Source organism: Gymnodraco acuticeps, unplaced genomic scaffold (genome assembly GCF_902827175.1).
Source record: "Gymnodraco acuticeps unplaced genomic scaffold, fGymAcu1.1, whole genome shotgun sequence".
Taxonomy (NCBI): domain Eukaryota; kingdom Metazoa; phylum Chordata; class Actinopteri; order Perciformes; family Bathydraconidae; genus Gymnodraco; species Gymnodraco acuticeps.
This window is the reverse complement of record NW_022991295.1, coordinates 133,226-151,798: the sequence shown is the minus strand read 5'-3', so window position 1 is coordinate 151,798 and position 18,573 is coordinate 133,226. Positions and strand designations below refer to the sequence as shown.

The 18,573-nt window shown below is 39.9% G+C and overlaps 2 protein-coding genes across 2 annotated transcripts; one reads left to right on the top strand and one right to left on the bottom strand.

Moving 5' to 3' along the window:
• Window positions 1–2,168: 2,168 nt before the first annotated feature.
• On the bottom strand, window positions 2,169–8,756 carry LOC117562241 (serine/threonine-protein kinase pim-3-like). The gene is made up of 6 exons (XM_034240107.1): window positions 8,329–8,756; window positions 7,098–7,207; window positions 6,063–6,113; window positions 4,556–4,919; window positions 3,838–4,014; window positions 2,169–3,686 (listed from the first exon to the last, which is right to left on the bottom strand). Exons 1-6 carry the CDS (start codon window positions 8,399–8,401, stop codon window positions 3,502–3,504), a joined length of 960 nt encoding a protein of 319 aa, XP_034095998.1. The 5' UTR covers window positions 8,402–8,756; the 3' UTR covers window positions 2,169–3,501.
• A 2,754-nt stretch (window positions 8,757–11,510) lies between these two features.
• On the top strand, window positions 11,511–13,901 carry LOC117562240 (kelch repeat and BTB domain-containing protein 13). The gene has a single exon (XM_034240106.1). The coding sequence runs from the start codon at window positions 11,990–11,992 to the stop codon at window positions 13,601–13,603; it is 1,614 nt and encodes a 537-aa protein (XP_034095997.1). The 5' UTR covers window positions 11,511–11,989; the 3' UTR covers window positions 13,604–13,901.
• The last annotated feature ends 4,672 nt before the right edge of the window (window positions 13,902–18,573 follow it).

Sequence of the window (18,573 nt, the reverse complement as noted above, 5' to 3'; positions counted from 1 at the left end):
TCAAAAAATGATTTCGCAGATTTTAACAACCAACTCTACAATAATGGACACAGGTATTTTTTTTAATCAATAATTTCATCATTATATCCCATTATTAATTAATGTATTTCCTGTCCAGTGTCTACAGATGTATGTATTCTCAGTAGCGGCCACATGGTGTCGCGGCAGTTCTATAATACAATTTAGCTATAAACAAACTCACCACTCAAAGGAATTTAATTGAAAATATACCACGAAAAAGACTTATACTTGTCTGGATTAAAGCAGAAACAATAAGAAAAATGAAAATATATAAGAGACAGTTTCTTGGATTTTTATTAAATAGGAAAACATCCTACATGATTTGCAGTTAAAACAACTACTATGATAAGTTAGTGTTAACGGTCTTTGATTAGTATTAGCTGTTTTGTAAGCTGTAAATGTTACACTATTATATTTAAAACGTGGAACTTTTCAATTTCTAGACCAGGGGTGTCAAACTCACACAGTGGGCCAAAATTAAAAAATGTGTACAAGTCGAGGGCCGGACTGGTTCAATGTTTTTTGCAGAACTTATTGAAATGAACTCATTGCACATATTAAACCTGGAACTAACAAAGCTTAAATGATTGCCTATAAAAACAACATTAAACATTAAATAATCAGTTGCATTCATTCCTTATGGCTCTATCTGCAGCTTTTCCAGAGTCATTTCTTATGATTACATTTTTCCACAGGCCAACAACAGCTTCAACAAAACTATTTCCTTCAAAGAACAAACCAAACATGTCCTTTTGTCTCAAGAAACAAAGTGCCGAAGGAAACATCCATTGAACTCAGTGTGCTGCTCTGTGATGCTAGCTCAGATACTTGGCATCTCATCTTGGGTGCAGGTTCATCAATGTTTGGGCTCAGGCTCTGAGCTGAGGAGACCCTCAGGATGGAGTGAAGGTGTGCGTGCAATATACCGGCGGGCCAGATCTAATAGTAATTAAAAATTATCCTGCGGGCCGAAATTAAATCCACCACGAGCCTGATTTGGCCCCCGGGCCTTGAGTTTGACACATGCGATCTAGAGTCTAGACGTACTGAGCAACGTATATGTTAAATACTATCTGTAGTGACTGTGCCCTTATTCCCAGACTTTAGATAGACTATCGGGGTGTTGCATTTCACATATGCAGATATGAATACACATAAGTAGGCTAGCTACTTGTCTTCTAACTGTTGGTGGATGAACTGGATTGATTGAAGAGGACACTATTTCAAATGATTAATTTGCACGTTTTGGGCACCGTTCGCACTTAAGACATTAAAAGGGTATCAAGCCAACGTCTATTAGAATTCAACTCAACAATAAAAACTACTGAACAATTATTTAGTAGAAGTTACTCAAAGACAAACTTAATTAATGACAATTTGTCTCCTTGGATTATTTGTATTAAATAAATAACTGGTGTTTCTCTATTAGTGACTCACTGTAGCAATAGAATAACGGTTTGAGGCAAAAACAACTATATAAATCTGACTTAATTCAAGTTATGTGATTTGTTTGGCATTAACTGTGGCTGCGTGGGAGTGCGGTCGTCGGTCGAAGGTTGTTGGTTCGATCCCAGATACTGAACCCAGAGTTGCTCCCGATGGCCAACGGTGTGTGCGTGTGTGTGTTAGCTTAGAATAGCATGTGGTACTCCTCTGCATGAATGAGGTGTGAATGAACGAATGACTCGTATGTAAAGGCTTTGAGAGGTTGTAAAGACTTGATGAAGAGCTAAATATTATTCAGAGAAGTGTCATGGCCTGGCTCTTGGCCATAACAAAAACGTGGAACGGACACGATATAAGGAAGATATTGTACACCAAACAACTAAACACAAAGCTACCACAATGGGACGTGTTAATCAGTAAGATCAGTAGTGTGGATGTGTGAACGTGGTGTGGTGCGAGGTGTTAAATGCCTACTAAGAGGAAAGGAAACAAAAGCATACAAGTCAGGTAGCTGCTCTCAAAAACAGATCCTCCAACCGAGAGAGCGAACGAGACTCGAGCCTTTCACTCCTCCGGTACCGGCGGCCAGGTGCCCTCAATCAGCGCTGAGAGGGAGGAAGGGAGACCGTTAAAGGGCCATGCACACACAACAGGAGAGAATAAGGCAGGGGTAAGAAAGGATCAAACACATCACACAGAAAATCAGTTTATATCCCAAACAGGTTTTATTTGAAAAATTCCATAAAAAAATATTTCCTGTCAGAACTGTACATTTCAAAACACGAACATTAACAGATTACACGAGAATGAGTTATTTCTTAAACAACTCAAATAAATAACCAAAACGATGAGGAATGTTTCTTACCTAATAAATATAAACACAAAAATGTAAAAAATATATTTTAAAATGAAATAAAATACAGAATATACAAAATATAAACATTTGCATTGACTGTGCATCTCAGACCCGAACACTGAGGGAGGACGTCATGTTTCAGAACACAAAGAGATGACATACGTCCAACATTTCAAACAATAAGCAGCTCCGCTTGAACAAGAAAAACATCCCAACGTCTAGAGGAACATCAACTGTAGAAAAATAAAGCTTTTGCCGGAAGAACTGTCAGACGTAAGAAACAAAGAAAACCTGTGTCCTTGGCAAGTATCAAAAAGTCATGTTTTGGTATCAGAACTGGACGCACAGCTTCTCAGAGAGGTGTGTGTGTGTGTGTGTGTGTGTGTGTGTGTGTGTGTGTGTGTGTGTGTGTGTGTGTGTGTGTGTATGTATTTATGTTTCAGGTATCCCATCAACAGAGTGATTCAGCTGTCGTCCTGATGCTGACATGATGAGGTGTTTCTGGGTTCCTCAGAGGACAAGACGAAACCATCTTTGAATTAACGTTTGACTTTTAGATAACTCTTCGCTTAGCACAAAGACTGTAACTGGGGCACACCATGGAGGTATAAAGAGAACTAGTTACAGCTTTTAGAGGCCAAATGACTGATACTGCTGGGTGATAAAAGGACTTTACATTCACGTGACTGTTCCTGTAACCAGTTCTATTTCTACCTCCATTCTGCTTTGTCCAAAGGTAGAAAAATCCACCTGACAGCATTTATAAAAAACAATAAACGTTACATCTGGTTCATTTGTCTGTAAAATCAAGAACAAAGCAGTGACGATTACAAACTTTGGGGGGGGGGTTGTGCCTTGCAAATACAGTTTTGTAAAGAACCTGGCTGGTTTCTTCTTTTACCTTGAGCTATTTTACATTCTACCTGTATTTATCAAACTAAAAGAACGTCTGCAGAGCTCCACACATTATAACGTAAGGCACTCTGAAACAGAAACACCTCACAGGCTCTATAAGAGCTGCTCTATTGTCTTTGAAAAGGAGGGGGCGCTGTGGAGAAAATCATGACCACAACACGCCGCCCTCAGCAGAAAAACCCTTCCTGGTAGCGGCCGCTCAACACACGAGGACACAAGGCATCAAATGTCTATGCCCCGCCCCACAGCCTGGTGTCGACCAATCAGAGGCTCTCCTGGCAGGAGGAGGACGAGGAGGACGACGAGTCTGCTGTGATGGTGTGTAGCGTGATGCTGTCTGTGTGCTGCACCTCGCTGCCCGTCACCCATTGGTGGAGGAAGATCTGCTCCAGGGTTGGTCGGTCCGACGGCTGCTGGCTCAGACACCAACCAATCAGCTGCTTGCATTCTGTAAACAACAACAAATAAGAATCAGAAACAGGTAGGTTGACACGTACGAGGCATTTGACTTGGTGTCGTGGTGCATACATAAAACAAAAACGTAAAAACACAGATAGAGAACTATTTTAAGAAAACGATCACGTCACACTCAGACCGACCTGAGGAGATCTGGCGTCTGAAGTAGACCAGTCCTCTCAGGATCTCCTCGTCCTGTTCGAAGGGGATGTCTCCGCACACCATGTCGTACAGCAGCACGCCCAGCGACCAGACGGTGGCCGAGCGGCCGTGGTATTGCTGGAAACGGATCCACTCGGGAGGACTGTACACCCGCGTGCCTGGAGGAGAAGAGGGCAGTAGGTATGTTATGTATTGAATAATGTAAGACTAACACAGGGTTTCCCACACAGACTTTACTTGGGCGGGCCGCCTAGGTATATTAACGTCCGCCAAAGTATATAGATAAAATAATAATAATATAATATAAATAATAAGATAAAGTAAAATAATAATAAGATAAAGTATATATATATATAACCCATTTAGGTTTAATCTTTTTGTATCCGTCCACAAGCACGACGCCATCTGCGATCGATTAACTACCCCTCCTGTACCTGTTCGCTCTGCTGTCGCGTGAAGGCTCTGCTTTATGCGCTCCGCAGTAACTCCGCTGCGAGGCTCCGGCGAACAGTTCACAAGCTTGCTCCACTAGCAAGCCCGTGATGAGCGTGCTCCACTAGCACCCACCCCCCAATCTGTATGAATCTGTGCCGCCCTGTTTTTCATTCTTACCCTGTTGCAGTTAAACTACTGAATTTGGGGATTAATAAAGTTCCATCTTGTCTTAGCCACTAGATCCTATCACATGATCAGACTCACCATCGAACTCGGTGTAGGCGCTGTCTTTGAGCAGGGCTCCTGATCCGAAGTCGATTAGTTTGATCTGTCCGGTCCTCAGGTCCACCAGCAGGTTTTCGTCCTTGATGTCTCGATGGACGACTCCACAGGTGTAGCAGTGCCTCACGGCCTCTAGCACCTGCAGGAAGAATCCTCGTGCCGCCGCCTCTTCTAATGCGCCCTGCTCGGTTATATAATCGAACAGGTCTTGCCCCGATTCTGGACTCTCCATCACCATCAGCCATCCGTCGGCATGCTCCCACCAATCGAGAAGCCGCACTACGCCTCCAAACGCTCCGCCAACCTTCTTCAGCAGCACGATCTCCAGAGGAACCACTGTGCCGCTCTGAGAGGGAAACATACCGTCAACTCACTGGCCATGAAAAAGGGTCTTATCTCAAAGCATATCATCAGAATCAGAATTCCATTATTTGGATATTTACATTATTACAACCGCAGAAGTATAATGCAGATAAAGAGAATAGACTTACATAGGGATGCATACCGGTATTACCGAAATACCGGTTACTGGTGGCTACGGTATACCGTACCGAAATCAGATCCGATTTCGATACTTTAAATATATTTTTAAAAAATGTTTTAAATTTAATTGTAAAAGTGAGTCCGTGGCCCGTGATGGCGGGTGTTATAAATTAGATTGCATCGTTTTTCTTCATATTTTATGTATTTTTCATTGTTTGTACTAGAAAGGTAAAAGTCCCACAAATGAACTGTGATGGGATTTGTTTTCTCTCACCAGTGAAGGTAATGTTGATTTTAAAGATGAGATTTGTTTGTTTGTGCAATGCCGAGATCTCATGACCTTTATTCCATTATGTATTTGTTCTCTAGTCGAATCTCAGGTTTAACATTAATTATAACGGTGTCTGTTTGCATTGACAAGATGTGCTATTCACGCGGCACACCTGACGGCGGGTGTTATAAAAGATATTCCATAATCGGTTTTCTTCATATCTTTAATGTATTTTTCATTGTTTGTTCAGAACTAAAAGGTCCAAGAAGTCCCACAATTGAATTTAATATTCATTTGACATGTTAACTATATCGTAAAGCGCTTCATGGGAGTAATTGTGGGATGATACATTTTCAAAGTATCACGATATGTATCGGTTGAGTATCGGTATCGTTAAAAAGTCAACGATATGCATCCCTAGCTTACATATTAAAAAATAACTCCGTGTGCACACATTATTATTAATTATAAAACACAATAAGTACCAAAAACAAATAAGTAGACCATGATACAAATATATACATATTATATACTATATTTTTAAGCAGGACCACATCAAATGAAAGAGGCAGCCGGTTCGGTTTGCAGATTGGAAAGAAATGGAAAGAAATGAGGCGTGGATTGCACAAGGGTATATTGTACATGCTGTATATGTATAGGAAGGGCTATTGCACATCATGTTACAGTAAATGTAGTAATCAATCTGACAGGTGTTAATATGAAGGTACATCTCACCAGAGAGCCCCACTCGGTCACTCTGTCCCTGCAGACATGCTTCACCGCCACCTGCATTAAACAAAAGGAAACATGATTAGCACACAGCCTTCACATAATCACATATAATATAGGACATGAAACTGTCTCGAAATAGAAAAATATAATGAAACCGCAGCCAACATTTAAAAACATATGTAACAGCTCTTTGTTTTTCTTTTAAGTATTTCTTTGTTTTGGGTTAATTTAGAAAAAGATTAATGACAAATTGAACCATTTCCTGTTACTGAAGAAAATAAGGTCAGGTAGTAAGGTTAGGTTTCCATTTAAACATGAAAGTAAAGCCTTATGAGCATGTTTCTTTGTGTAAACAAAGACCACATGCAAAGCAGGACTGCTGTCAAGCTGCACAGCTGACAAGAGTGAAACAGGAAAAGAATAGAATCTGCCTTCAAAATAAAAGCACAAAGAATACATGAAGGTTGAGTTAGGCAATAAGAATTGTATATCGTTTAATTTGTGAGCTAGGGAGGCTGTGGCGCAGTGGACTAGTGCGTTGGTGTTTGGATCAGGGCCAAAAAAAGACCACAGAAATCCACCCGGAAATCTGATGGTCTATCAGCTCAGTAGGAAAAAAAAGCTATTAAATGTGGACATTTTTGTTATTTCAAAGACTTTCACCAACATATATCTTATACTATGCTATTTGAGACAAAAGAAACGTGTAATTCATTATGGTAAACGTGTTTGAATGGTCTGTAGAAGACATATTTCTTTAATAATGTAGATATAATAAAATCAAATATAATAGGCTAGTGTGGGTTTGACTTGTAAACATGTATTTACTTCCAAAGCCATTTGTTTATGATGGAAAAGATGTAAAAACAAATCCTGATAAAATATCAAACTCAATCTGAAATGCTGTACATTTGAAGAGTTGAGCGACGCTTTTGTTTTGAAGGAAGGCAACCACCGGAAACGCTTTTTCCGCAGTGTGTAACTTCACCCATGAATCGCGGCCATGTGCTGCCGGGACCAAAACACAGCGGCTCTTACCGGCAGCCCGTCGGCCAGGCGGACAGCAGAGTAAACCGTGCCGAATCCCCCGCTACCGAGCACCGAGCCCAGCCGGTACACCTTCTCAAACGGCTGCTTCTCCACTTTAGCTGTAAAAACACAGAAACAAAGTTAAAAAATCAGCAATAATTCATAAGATTAGGACGTTTTAGGTTGAGTTGCGCCAAAATCTGTAACCCCACCCACCCCCATCGAGCAATACAACAACATCACAAGGACACAGTTTGTCCCTGGTGTGCTATCATTTCAATGGAAGCTCATAATATGTGATTTTTTTTAAATATATAGCATTAATTTGTTATTGAAATACACAAATAAATCACCTAAAACCAACAGACGTCCTCAGGCGACCCCTGTTGTTGTTCTGTGTCAGCTGTTTAAAAATGGTGGACTGTCGGCATCATCATGAGGTGGTAACTATCATTGTTTTTAAAGGCTACTACACATGTTGGCACCTGCAGCACGAGATACGATGATGCTATGGACAGTTATTCCACTACTTGTATTTATACTGTCGTCATATATCCATCTGTTTTTCACTACCAGACTGCTATTTTTATACATGTTTATGTTGTTCCTATTTCATTTAATATAGTGTATTTATGTTCACACAGTATTTCTATATTTTAATATTTGGGAAACAGCATTTCGGTCTCCCTGTGTGTACCAGATATACATAGATAATAATAATAAATTAATAATAGTATTCACAGATTTTTTTTTATTTATGGAATTATTTTTCATATCCATTTGCACTTTTTTTTGTTGGTGCATTTGCAACACTTTTTAAAGCATTTGTGGAAGGTGCTTTGTATTTACACTTTACACGTTCATTTATTTCATTTTCACACAAATGTTATTGAGACAAATCTACTCCCGTAAAAACCCACGTGTCCATTTTAAAGGTTGGGTTTAAGTACGACACGCCACATACCACATACTATCATAATGTATGTTTTTCTGCAACTGGTAATATATTGGATTTTTTCAATCTAAATCTATCTAAAACATGTTATATTGATTATTCTTTGTGTTAAATTTCATTTCTACTGATATGAATATAGACTTAATGATGTTTATTGTTTTGATTTTTAATTATTTTATACTTTTTTCCACCTTAAAGATTTTAAGATTGCTGCTGTAGCAAAATAATGTCAAAATGTGGGACCAATAAACCTTTCTATGTAACACGGGTTACAAAACACGTTACCTTGCTGCAGCTTCGCCGGCATGTCCATGCTGGCCACGATGTGAGAGAAGGAGCCCAGTTTAGAGAGCAGCATACTGCCCCAAAATCAAAAAATATACCTGAAAAATGTTCACGTATTTAATCCCAGATAGCAGCACAGTTCTTGGTTCGTTTTACGGGGAAAATGAGACGTTTATACGGCAAAAAACCATCAATGTTGTGGTGCAAAAAGTCCAAGCATCCAGAGAAGCGCGCCACTCTGTCTCGCTGCTGCTGCCAATGTTTACAAAAAGATCAGACGGATCCTTCCGCCTGACCCCGCTGAACTTTAATTCACCATCGCTTCATATCCCAAACTAATACATGGATAAACAGGTGTATCGACTAGTTTGGGTTCACGGTGAATTTTAAGTCGGTGTGGTGAAAAGCGAGCACGAAATCAATGATTAAATACACGGATTAGTTGTACGTAGTAGGACTGGCGCAAGGATACAGAGGTCGTCACTCCGGGAGTGCTGCGGTGCATCATAGAGCGGTTTCAAAAAAATCACATGACAAAAAAACCTATCGAAAAATAACATTAAAAGACTACAATATAAAGGTATAAATAGTAATATAAGTGAAACAATCGATGTATTTATTCTGTTATATATTATAAAAGTGCATTTATTAACACATGTATTACAAAATCTCATTGTTTACTTTCAGATGAACCCAGTGCCCTCAGCGTGACTCGTCAGCAGCAGGGATTTCCTACATTTCCCAGAATGCATTTCAACAGCACCCAAAATAACAGGCATGAGACGAGGTAAATGTGACACTCCCTGATGTTTTTATTGTGCTGTTGTCAGTGTTTACTCCTTGCCACTTCTGTTTTTTCCTGATTACTCCCGATTATAATGATGTGTCTTTTCCACCAAATATGGTTCATATATCCACAACAGCAATATACAGTTTCTATGCTTTTTCATAAAACCCTTAATAATCATTTGCATGTATTTATATCATCCAACGAGGTACAAACTCATATTTAAAATGCTGTCCATTGATCATTTATATATATATATCTTTTTTAACCTGCAATTTACATATTGTTTTGTAGGCAGTGTAATGTTTAAACTGAATGTAAAAACAAAGATAATTGAATTAAATGATGCCTTTCTCTACAAACATACTTATAATGCGTTATACTCGGTGTATAGCACTTATAAGTACACATAACCATTCCTACTACTTTAATACAATAATCAAAAGATAGTATAGTGCATTTTAAAACAATAAGTATTCAAAATAGTTTCTAGTTCCACTTACATTTCCAGTTCGACTTCAAGCAAACAATGACCTCTTACAGTGACTTTGAAACCCATTTCAATACATTATAAAAGTAAATATATTGCATTGTAAAAATATAATAATCTATTACAATTATAGGATTACTAATACCTTGATTAATGTAAGTGAGTAGTACAACACTCGACCTTGTAAGTCATTCTAAAATGCTTTAAAATGTGCTAATAGTGTTTTCATTGAGTATATTTAATTTGTTTGCATCCTTAAAACCATACATATATAGTGCTATAAGCAGATTAAACACATTATTAATACCCTATGTTTATATTTCATTAATAGCCACCAGAAAGTTTTACCCCAAATAATCTGTACATTACCTCTTTTTACCCGCATATTATAATATATAGTTATTTTATGTTTTTTTGTTTTCTTACACCTCATTTGTGTGTCAATTGTATAACTTCGTCCCCTTGCATTGTTTCCTCCGCTTCCGGTGTTTTGGTGAAACCCAAGCAGCAGTACAACATTTCCCACAATCCCCTCTGTCTGCTTACAAACAGCTGGAGACGGTTTTGACTGAGGTGTCACATGACCTTCTGAATTTCTGCCCCCCCCCCCAACTAGAGCCTAAATGTAGGTCAGCCCCTCCCCCCTCACTGTCAGTGAATGTAAAAGAGACAGATCAGCAGGAAACCGAAGTAAAGGCAAACAAAGAGCTGCTGTTGTTCTTCAAACTGATCTGGGGCCTATACTACGAAGCTGGTTCAACCTAACCTGGATATGTTTGAGTTAGCCGGTTGGCCTAATCCAAAACATACGCGCTCTCGCTAAACTGTACTACGACGCTGGTTATCAAGTGGATCGCTCAAGCCAGCCGTGTCCTATCTAGTTAGGTGCGCGTTCACATAAAAGGGGTGGTATCTGGAGCATTCGACCAATCACAAACATGGAGAAGCGTACTGACAGCGCAGCGTCATACTTCCTGAATGAAAAGTGAACTTTAATATTAGACATATGAAGAAGTTAAACTTTAAACATCCATGACTTAAACACTTGATCCAGGATCAAAGCCACAGAGCTGCACCTGCAAGGTGAACACAGCTGGTAACAGAACAAGTGTTTGAATGCGTACATTAACAGGTTTATGATATCACTGCCCGTCTAAGACACGATCTGACTTTCATTACATTTGTCTCGAGTGTTTCGTCAACTTAATGTGTTGCTTAAAATAATACTTCTGCATACAGTATGTGACACTGAGTGTTGCACGGCCAGATACGACTCAGCTGACTCAGATAAGGAGATATATGATACATTATGAAGTGATATGCCGCGGACTGTACTTAATGTTACTCTGATCCGGTTACTTATGTTGTGGCAGATATTTAAGTAAGCTTTCTTAACGCTAATGTTATAATAGTCAGATTGCTCTGAAGATGGAGGTGATATTATATTAATGTTCACGTTCACACAGTCGGTGATTTTTGCCGGCCGTCTTTCCTGCGACGGCAGCTTTTCTGTATTTCCTTTCTCCTGTAATATGACTTGATCGCTTTAAACTCCGCACACTGAGCTCTGATTGGTCAGCAGGCAGTGCTTTCACTGAGTTGATCTCTTAGCCTGCAACCTAACCTGGTCCCGACCAGGTTAGCCGCTTAGCATAAGTTACCATGGAGATCTAGCCTGCTAAAAAGAGAACCAGCTTCGTAGGACCGGAAGCCGGAGTTGTCCCTGAATTTAGCCGGCTAAGCGAAAATCCTGCTTCGTAGTATACCCCCCTGAGCTCAGAGGCTAAATATATCTCAAACAACATCACTGTTTACTTATTAGCCTTTCAGATGTTTGGGCTAAAAGTCTTGTGTTTATTGTCATTTTTACTTTCCATCTTCACACACTTAGTTTAAGTTGTGGAATATGTCACAATGGCGTTAATACTATATTACTAATACTATAATATTAAAGGACGAGAGCTCTTTGCCCTTGTTTACAGTCTTCATGCTAAGCTAAGCTAACTGGCTTGAGATGTTTTAATTTCCGACATGCATTAACAAGACAGAAATTAAGATAGTGAAAACTGTGACCTCAGTGTCCTTCAGGCTTGAGTTATATGGTATGAATACTTTTTACTTGATACATCCTTTATTTCTTTATAGTATTCCATTAAATGATGAGAGCCATGTGGAGGCAATCATCCAATAAAAGATATGCTCTGAATTTAGCATAGAGCACCTTTAAAAGAGCGTTGATTTGATCAGATTGTGTTGCTTATAATCTAAAGTTCTTTACACCTTTTTGTATTTGAGTAAACTCTTTCAGAACCCTGTTTAGGTCAAAGTGACCTTTAAGTTTGCAGGAGGTATCACTGACCTTTTGTTCACGTGTTGCTCACAACATGAATGTGACTTTGGTCATTTGTTCTTTTCTATTTTTATCTGAATCTATTTTGGAGAGCTGTGAATTAACTGAGAGGGAAGCTGCTTCGCTCTGTGTCTCTTTGCTCTCGCTCTTCAACTTCTGGAAACGCTTCAAACTCTGGTTTCACTTTCATGGAGCATATTGTCTTGAGGGTCACTTTCAGAGAATTGCAATGTCAGCGCAGGGAAGTGAGTCTGAGGACGGCAGCAGCTGTGACGAAATAAATCTGCCACGTTGTTCCTCAGCCAAATTAACCGTTGTGATCGGAGGCGCTCACTTCTCTGAGGAGAAAATGTTTCTTGTTCAGAGTTGCGACTATTTCCGAGCTTTGTATCGCTCTGGGATGAAGGAGTGTCGACAGGAGGAAATCCACCTGAAGTCTCTTCACCCTCGAGGTTTCCTCATCGCTCTGGCGGTGTTACGAGGGGATATGATCGATCTGGACGGGGACGAGATTGTCGAAGCCATCGAATGCGCTTCCTTCTTGCAGGTGGCGCCTCTCACCAAGCATCTCATCAACCTCATCGACTCTGACAACTGTTTGCTGATGTTTCACACCGCTGCCACCTTCGGCCTCATGGACCTTTACTCTGCTGCCGCGCTGTTCATCAGAAACATGTACGCCGACCTGGAGGCGGAGGTGAAGAGATCCTTGCCGTCAGAACTGATCTCCTACGTGGAGTCTTTGACTCCGAGTGTTTTCGTGGCTGTTGGGGCTCATGTATCTTGTGGCGTGGATGAAACTGTACACACCGATTCCAGGACCGTCTGCTACTTGGATGAAACTGCCAACAACTGGAAAGTATTGACAGATCTTCCACTAGATGCCAGCACCTCCATGGCTGGGGTAACCGTTTTAGACAACATGCTGTACATCGTCGGAGGAGTTCATGGACGCAACAAAGAAGTTGTGGACTCCTGTTTTTGCTACAGCGTCGAGAACAACACTTGGAGCCGGATATCCAGTCCGGCACAACTGCGATACAACCTTAGCCTCGTTGGTCTCGATGGTCGTCTTTACGCAATTGGTGGAGAGTACGAGCAAACTGTGATGTCTTCTGTGGAAATATTTGACGTTAAGTCCGGGAAATGGAAGTTTGCCGCTCATTTACCTCGTCCGGCGGCAGGAGCGGCATGCACCAAAGCCATGAGCCGGATATTTGTGTGTTTATGGAGGCCGATGGAGACCACAGAGATCTACGAGTACATGTCAAGGAAAGACGAATGGCGGCTTGTTACCACGCTGATCCGGAAGCAGAGCTACGGACACAGCATGGTGGGCCACAGGGACAACTTGTACGTGGTGAGAAACGGGCCGTCGGCCGACTTCCTCAGATGCCTCATGGACTGTTATAATCTCACCTCGGGACAGTGGTCGTCTCTACCGGGACATTTCGTCAACAGCAAAGGCTCTCTGTTCACGGCGCTGGTGAGAAGTGACTCTGCGCTCACGCTCAACAGGAGCATGACACAAGAGTTCGCCATCAACGGTAAAACATGGAAGCCCAGACGGCAGATGAAGGGTTTCCCCAGGAGTGGATCTGTGTGGACGTTTCTGCTCCGGCTGCCAGACGCCCGAATGCTGCAGTAATGGTTTCATTTTACTCTGGGATTTTCTGCACTGTCAATGTGTTTGTACACTCAGACATGTATTTTCCACACGCACAGGATGTGTTTGTGGTGTTACATCGTGGGTTTGGAGCCAATGCTTCCATTTATTGTAGCAACGGTACAATGTTCGCATCATGAGAGCAAAAGTTATGATGTCAAAAAAGCCCCATTAAGGGTGTATGCCCCAGTTTTGGTAAGGCAAGGCAAGTTTATTTATATAGCACTTTTCAACACAAGGCAATTCAAAGTGCTTTACAAAAAATGAAAAACATTAAGAAAATGGCATTAAAATCAGTCATTAAAAGAAAAGCTAATAAAATAAACATTAAAAGAAAAAGTACATGGATAAAAGTTACAGTGCAGTCTAAGATGTGAATAGTTCAATTAAAAGCAGCGACAAAAAGAAAAGTCTTCAGCCTGGATTTAAAAGTAGTCAGAGTTGCAGCGGACCTGCAGGTTTCTGGGAGTTCCAGATATTTGGAGCATAATAACTGAACGCTGCTTCTCCATGTTTAGTTCTGACTCTGGGGACAGAAAGCTGACCAGTCCCTGAAGACCTGAGAGATCTGGATGGTTCATCATTTAGCAGGAGGTCAGAAATGTATTTTGGGCCTAAACCATTCAGTGCTTTATAAACCAGCAGCAGTATTTAGAAATCTATTCTTTGACACACAGGAAGCCAGTGTAAAGACTTCAGAACAGGAGTGATCCACTTTCTTAGTGTCAGTGAGGACTCGAGCAGCGGCGTTCTGAATCAGCTGCAGCTTCCTAATAGATGTTTTAGTGAGACCTGTAAGACACCATTGCAGTAGTCCAGTCTACTGAAGATAAAAGCATGGACAAGTTTTTCCAAATCCTGCTGTGACATTAGTCTTTTAATCCTAGATATATTCTTTAGGTGATAGTAGGCTGATTTAGTAACAGTTTTAATGTGACTGTTGAAACTCAGGTCAGAGTCCATGACTACACCTAGATTTCTGGCTCTATCTGTTGTTTTGAACATTGCAGACTGAAGCTCAGCGCTAACTTTTATACGTTCTGACTTGGCTCCAAAAACCATTACCTCAGTTTTATCTTTGTTTAATTGGAAAAAGTTCTGACACATCCAGTCATTGATTTGTTCAATGCACTTACTCAGTGTTTGAATTGGAGCATAGTCTCCTGGTGAAATGGTTACGTACATTTGTGTGTCATCTGCATAGCTATGGTAGCTTATTTTGTTGTTCTTCATTATCTGAGCCAGTGGTAGCATGTGGTAAACTCAATGGAAGAAAGTTAATAATGGCTTATACATATAATAGCTGACGCTTTTATCCAAAGTGACTTACAGTAAGTGCAAAAACCATAAAGAATCAAACTCCGAACAACAAGGAAAGTGCAGATATATTCACATCAAGCAAGATAGTAAGTGCTGGTGAATCAGATTAAAGTGTTTTTTTCCCAGCACATGAAAACGACTTCATTTAGAGGGCGATGTTGCTACGTGTAGGGCTAGGTAGACCTGTTGTTTTACTAAATCATTTACCAGTTATTTGAGTCTTTATCCATCATTCCTCTTAGCAATAATAACCATGTACTCCAAAAGTAATTTTCTGAGATTTGTATGTTTGTTGGGTTCTCCGAAAAAAGAAGTCATGAGATGCTTTTTGAGAAAGACAGTTTCCTCTATTGCTTTCAGTGGATTTGTAGTATTTGGTTATCTGTGGCAAGAAATTGAATATAATAATCATAATAACGTTTTCAAAATGGAATATTAACCTGACACTAAGAATAAGGAAAAGTCTGTTTTTTAATTGTTATGTATGTGATGCTAAATACTGTGTATGTTGGTTCTTAGCTACGCTTTAACAACAACACGTTCAAAAAACCATTGACTTGAAGTCGAGGGAACCTCAAGTGCTAAATTGCTGATTTATTTCTGGGTTTTATGACTCAATACTGCAGATCAAATATGCTCAAAGATTGCTGGTCAACCTGTCAGAGACTCTACGACTCAGCCTTTCATAACAACTTAATAAGGCTGTCCAACAACATCACCTCGGACCCAAACCATGTTCTGAACAGAGCATATGAACTGCTACCATCTAATGGGAGATACAGGGTCCCTCAATTCAATAAAGTCAGACTGAAGCATCCTTTGTGCTCCAGTCGATCCTCTCAGTAAATACAGAGCCAGATCAAATGCACGCTGAACGGTCTTTGAGCATGTTGTCTCTCACTGATCGTGATGTTATGGAAACATTTAAAAATGTATTGTGTCTTGATACTTGTCTGTTGATGACATGGAGCTGCTGTGATGCAAGTCAAATGTCAGTATTATCGTATTTAGATAAAAGGGGTATTTTTTATTATTTCAAATGTCTTGAACAAAATCTCTGAATCATAGGATATAAATGCGTCATCAAGAGTGATTCTTAAGAGACTGTATGACTTTATGCTCTGTGTTTTATAAATGTGAATCTAATTACCCTCACACAGTCAGAGTGTCTGTTGCTGGCTCCATGTGAGCGGCAGTGTTTGTGCTCACACACAGAGCTCCTTTTCCCGCCTCTGTTCCCCGTTGATGGAGGTCCACGGCAGGCAGAGCCAGGCGCCGCCAGAGCCAAGCAGCGGGGGAATCTGTCCTGGAGGAAAGAGCGAGGCCGGGTCAGACCGGGACACGAAGCCCTCCACAACCTCCAAGCTTTAGTCTGGACCGAGGCCAGGAAGCAGAGCTCTGACTCAGGGAGGGATGAGCTGCTCTCTGCGGACATTAATCAGGTTATCACAGGCTGAACTCATCGTGTGAGGGGATGCTCCAACGTACTATCAGATCTGCTTCTTCCTTTACATTGAATTTGTATTATTCTTTTTTTTTCATATATCTTTTTTGTGTTGTATTTATTTTGCATTGTTGTCCTAAATATTTGTAATCCTGGTTAAGCCCCTTTTTTAAAAAATATGTTTATAAATAAAGTATATTATCTAATCTTTTGGCTATTATGATGAATATCATTATTATCATTATACTGTTTTTAATGTATACTTGTTTTTTTCTACCCGGCAACATTTCAGAGTTTTTTCTACTTTTCTACATTTCTACATTTCTCTGATAGCTTTAGCTTCCAGATAACAGATATATTTAAGTACAAGTACTTCAAAACTGTACTTAAATACAGGACTTCAGTACATTTACTAAGTTATATCCCAGCACTAGTATTAATATGAAATACATTTACTTATCTCCTGTATCTTTTTCCTAAATGGGCATCATAATGCGTGTTCTATAGGTTTTAGTGCATGTAAATGGTCTGCAATGGCTAAAATCCCTGCAGCACAGGCAGTATGAGAGGAAGGAAGACCTTTTAGAACATGGAAACATTTCACAGTAGAGGCACACTGATATGCACCTGAAAATGAGCATAATAAGGCCCCTTTAAGGGGGCTTTTAACTTCCTCTGAATCAGAATTAAAATAGGAGGTTGACGGGAAAAATGTGTAAAGATTCATTCCCAAATGCCGGGATAATGTTTATGATGAGATGTTGTTGTTGTTAGGTTTACACGGATCAAATGTTCCACTCCCTCCTCACTCAGAAGTGTGAGGAGGATGTTTTGCTCTTCTTCTCACAGATAACATCAACAGAAAACATGTTTACAGCATGTCTGTGTTTAAGGCAGGTCAGCGATGAGACATGTGCTTTATGATCCCTGTGTTTACAAACAGTGTGTTCTTTACCACACACACACACACACACACACACACACACACACACACACACACACACACACACACACACACACACACACACACACACACACACACACACACACACACACACACACACACCCGGGGTGAGCCCTAATCTGCTGAGCTGTCGTCACTGTGTAAAAGTAAGACTTTAATCTTACATAATTTATCCGTGATAATACCAATTATCCCCGAAATTAAACATTCAATTTGAAAGAGAAACATTCAATCATCTTAATTACACTCATAAATAATGACTTTCCCTTAATTAACACAATGATGTTTAAGATACAAAATGAAATTATTAACAATGTAAGGTAGATTTTAAAGATATAGAAGGAGTTCAAACGCTTAATCAAAAAAGATCTCTAGCCATTAATAATCAAATCATTTATATTTATAAGTGACTTTTGGTTTCCTTGCTTTGTCCCACACACCGGTTTCATTTAGGCAGATTATCCATTGGATTAAAGGGGATGTAAGAGGTATTAAATAACCTTAACATGTACCGAAAGTTCACCTTGATTGATAGGAATTAAGGCAATTTTAAAGTATACATTGAAAGATGTTAACACACCATTTGGTGGATTTAAGGTGTTTTGTTACCTCTCAAAACCCCTAATGTTTGCATGAAACCCATTAATCACACTGTAGATAGTGTATTCATGTATCAACCACTTCAAATCCCATCATAATGCATTTTTAATGAGTACATTCACTTCAGGTACTCAGTTTTGTTCCCTTTATGCAAAAGATATCTATCAAATGGTTCTTTTAACAAATCCAGCATCTACGACTTAAGGGCGTTTGTTCTGTTTGAGAGTCTTTCGAGTAAATAAATACATTCAAGAAACAAGAGATGTAGATACACTAGGACAGGGGTACTCAAATACAAATCTTAAAGGTCCAAAATAAATGTTTCAATAAGACAAAGGTCCTGTTTATTACGGTCATTCAAACTTTTAAACAATTGCAACAAGATTCTTAACACGAGGTTGCAAAAACAAAAATAATCTGTATGCAGCAGTTTTCATTGTTATTGTGTCTGTGCTTGACCCCTCAGAGTCGCAGTGTGAGAGCTGCACAGTTATGAGTAAAGGCAGCTGCACCCTCTTTCATTCAGCATTACCATTAGTGCTTTATAAATGTATTCCCCCTTGTGTGTCCACTGAGGTTCGTCAGGCCCAACACATCTTCAACAAACTCCCCCTTTGCCTCATC

What these genes read in the sequence shown, in the direction of transcription:
- LOC117562241 (XM_034240107.1), bottom strand. Translation starts at nt 8,401, where the DNA reads ATGCTGCTCTCTAAACTGGGCTCCTTCTCTCACATCGTGGCCAGCATG. An exon ending in GCCGGCGAAGCTGCAGCAAG is followed by an intron (nt 7,208 to 8,328) that starts GTAACGTGTTTT and finishes GTGTTTTTACAG; the next exon opens with CTAAAGTGGAGAAGCAGCCG. An exon ending in CAGACGCCAGATCTCCTCAG is followed by an intron (nt 3,687 to 3,837) that starts GTCGGTCTGAGT and finishes TGTTGTTTACAG; the next exon opens with AATGCAAGCAGCTGATTGGT.
- LOC117562240 (XM_034240106.1), top strand. Translation starts at nt 11,990, where the DNA reads ATGAATGTGACTTTGGTCATTTGTTCTTTTCTATTTTTATCTGAATCT.